This window comes from Penaeus monodon, chromosome 29 (genome assembly GCF_015228065.2).
Source record: "Penaeus monodon isolate SGIC_2016 chromosome 29, NSTDA_Pmon_1, whole genome shotgun sequence".
Classification (NCBI taxonomy): domain Eukaryota; kingdom Metazoa; phylum Arthropoda; class Malacostraca; order Decapoda; family Penaeidae; genus Penaeus; species Penaeus monodon.
In genome coordinates this window covers 2234097-2234328 of record NC_051414.1, presented here as the reverse complement: position 1 = coordinate 2234328, position 232 = coordinate 2234097, and the positions used below count along the sequence as shown (strand labels likewise).

General features: G+C 47.0%; 1 protein-coding gene across 1 annotated transcript in view; it reads right to left on the bottom strand.

Annotated features, from left to right (window-relative positions):
- Positions 1-232, bottom strand: part of LOC119591619 (cytoplasmic dynein 2 heavy chain 1-like) — a 47711-nt gene that overhangs the window by 41542 nt on the left and 5937 nt on the right. Inside the window, 1 exon segment of the mRNA XM_037940373.1 lies at positions 20-212. Within this exon segment, the coding sequence (XP_037796301.1) occupies positions 20-212 (193 nt within the window).

Sequence of the window (232 nt, the reverse complement as noted above, 5' to 3'; positions counted from 1 at the left end):
TGGGAATTAACACCATTACCTCTTCAAGTGCTTTTGCCTGCTTCATAAACTTCTGGGCAAGCTTTGACGTCTTAATTATGTCAGGATGTATCTTGTGACCTAGGATGGATAGCTGACTGACCTCCCTCACTAAGCCAACGAGTCGTGGGTTGTAATTCACGCGAAGCAATCGGCTGCTGCTGAATGACAACACGGGGGAGTCTGTGGCAAGGCTGAAAAAAAGGTTGTCATG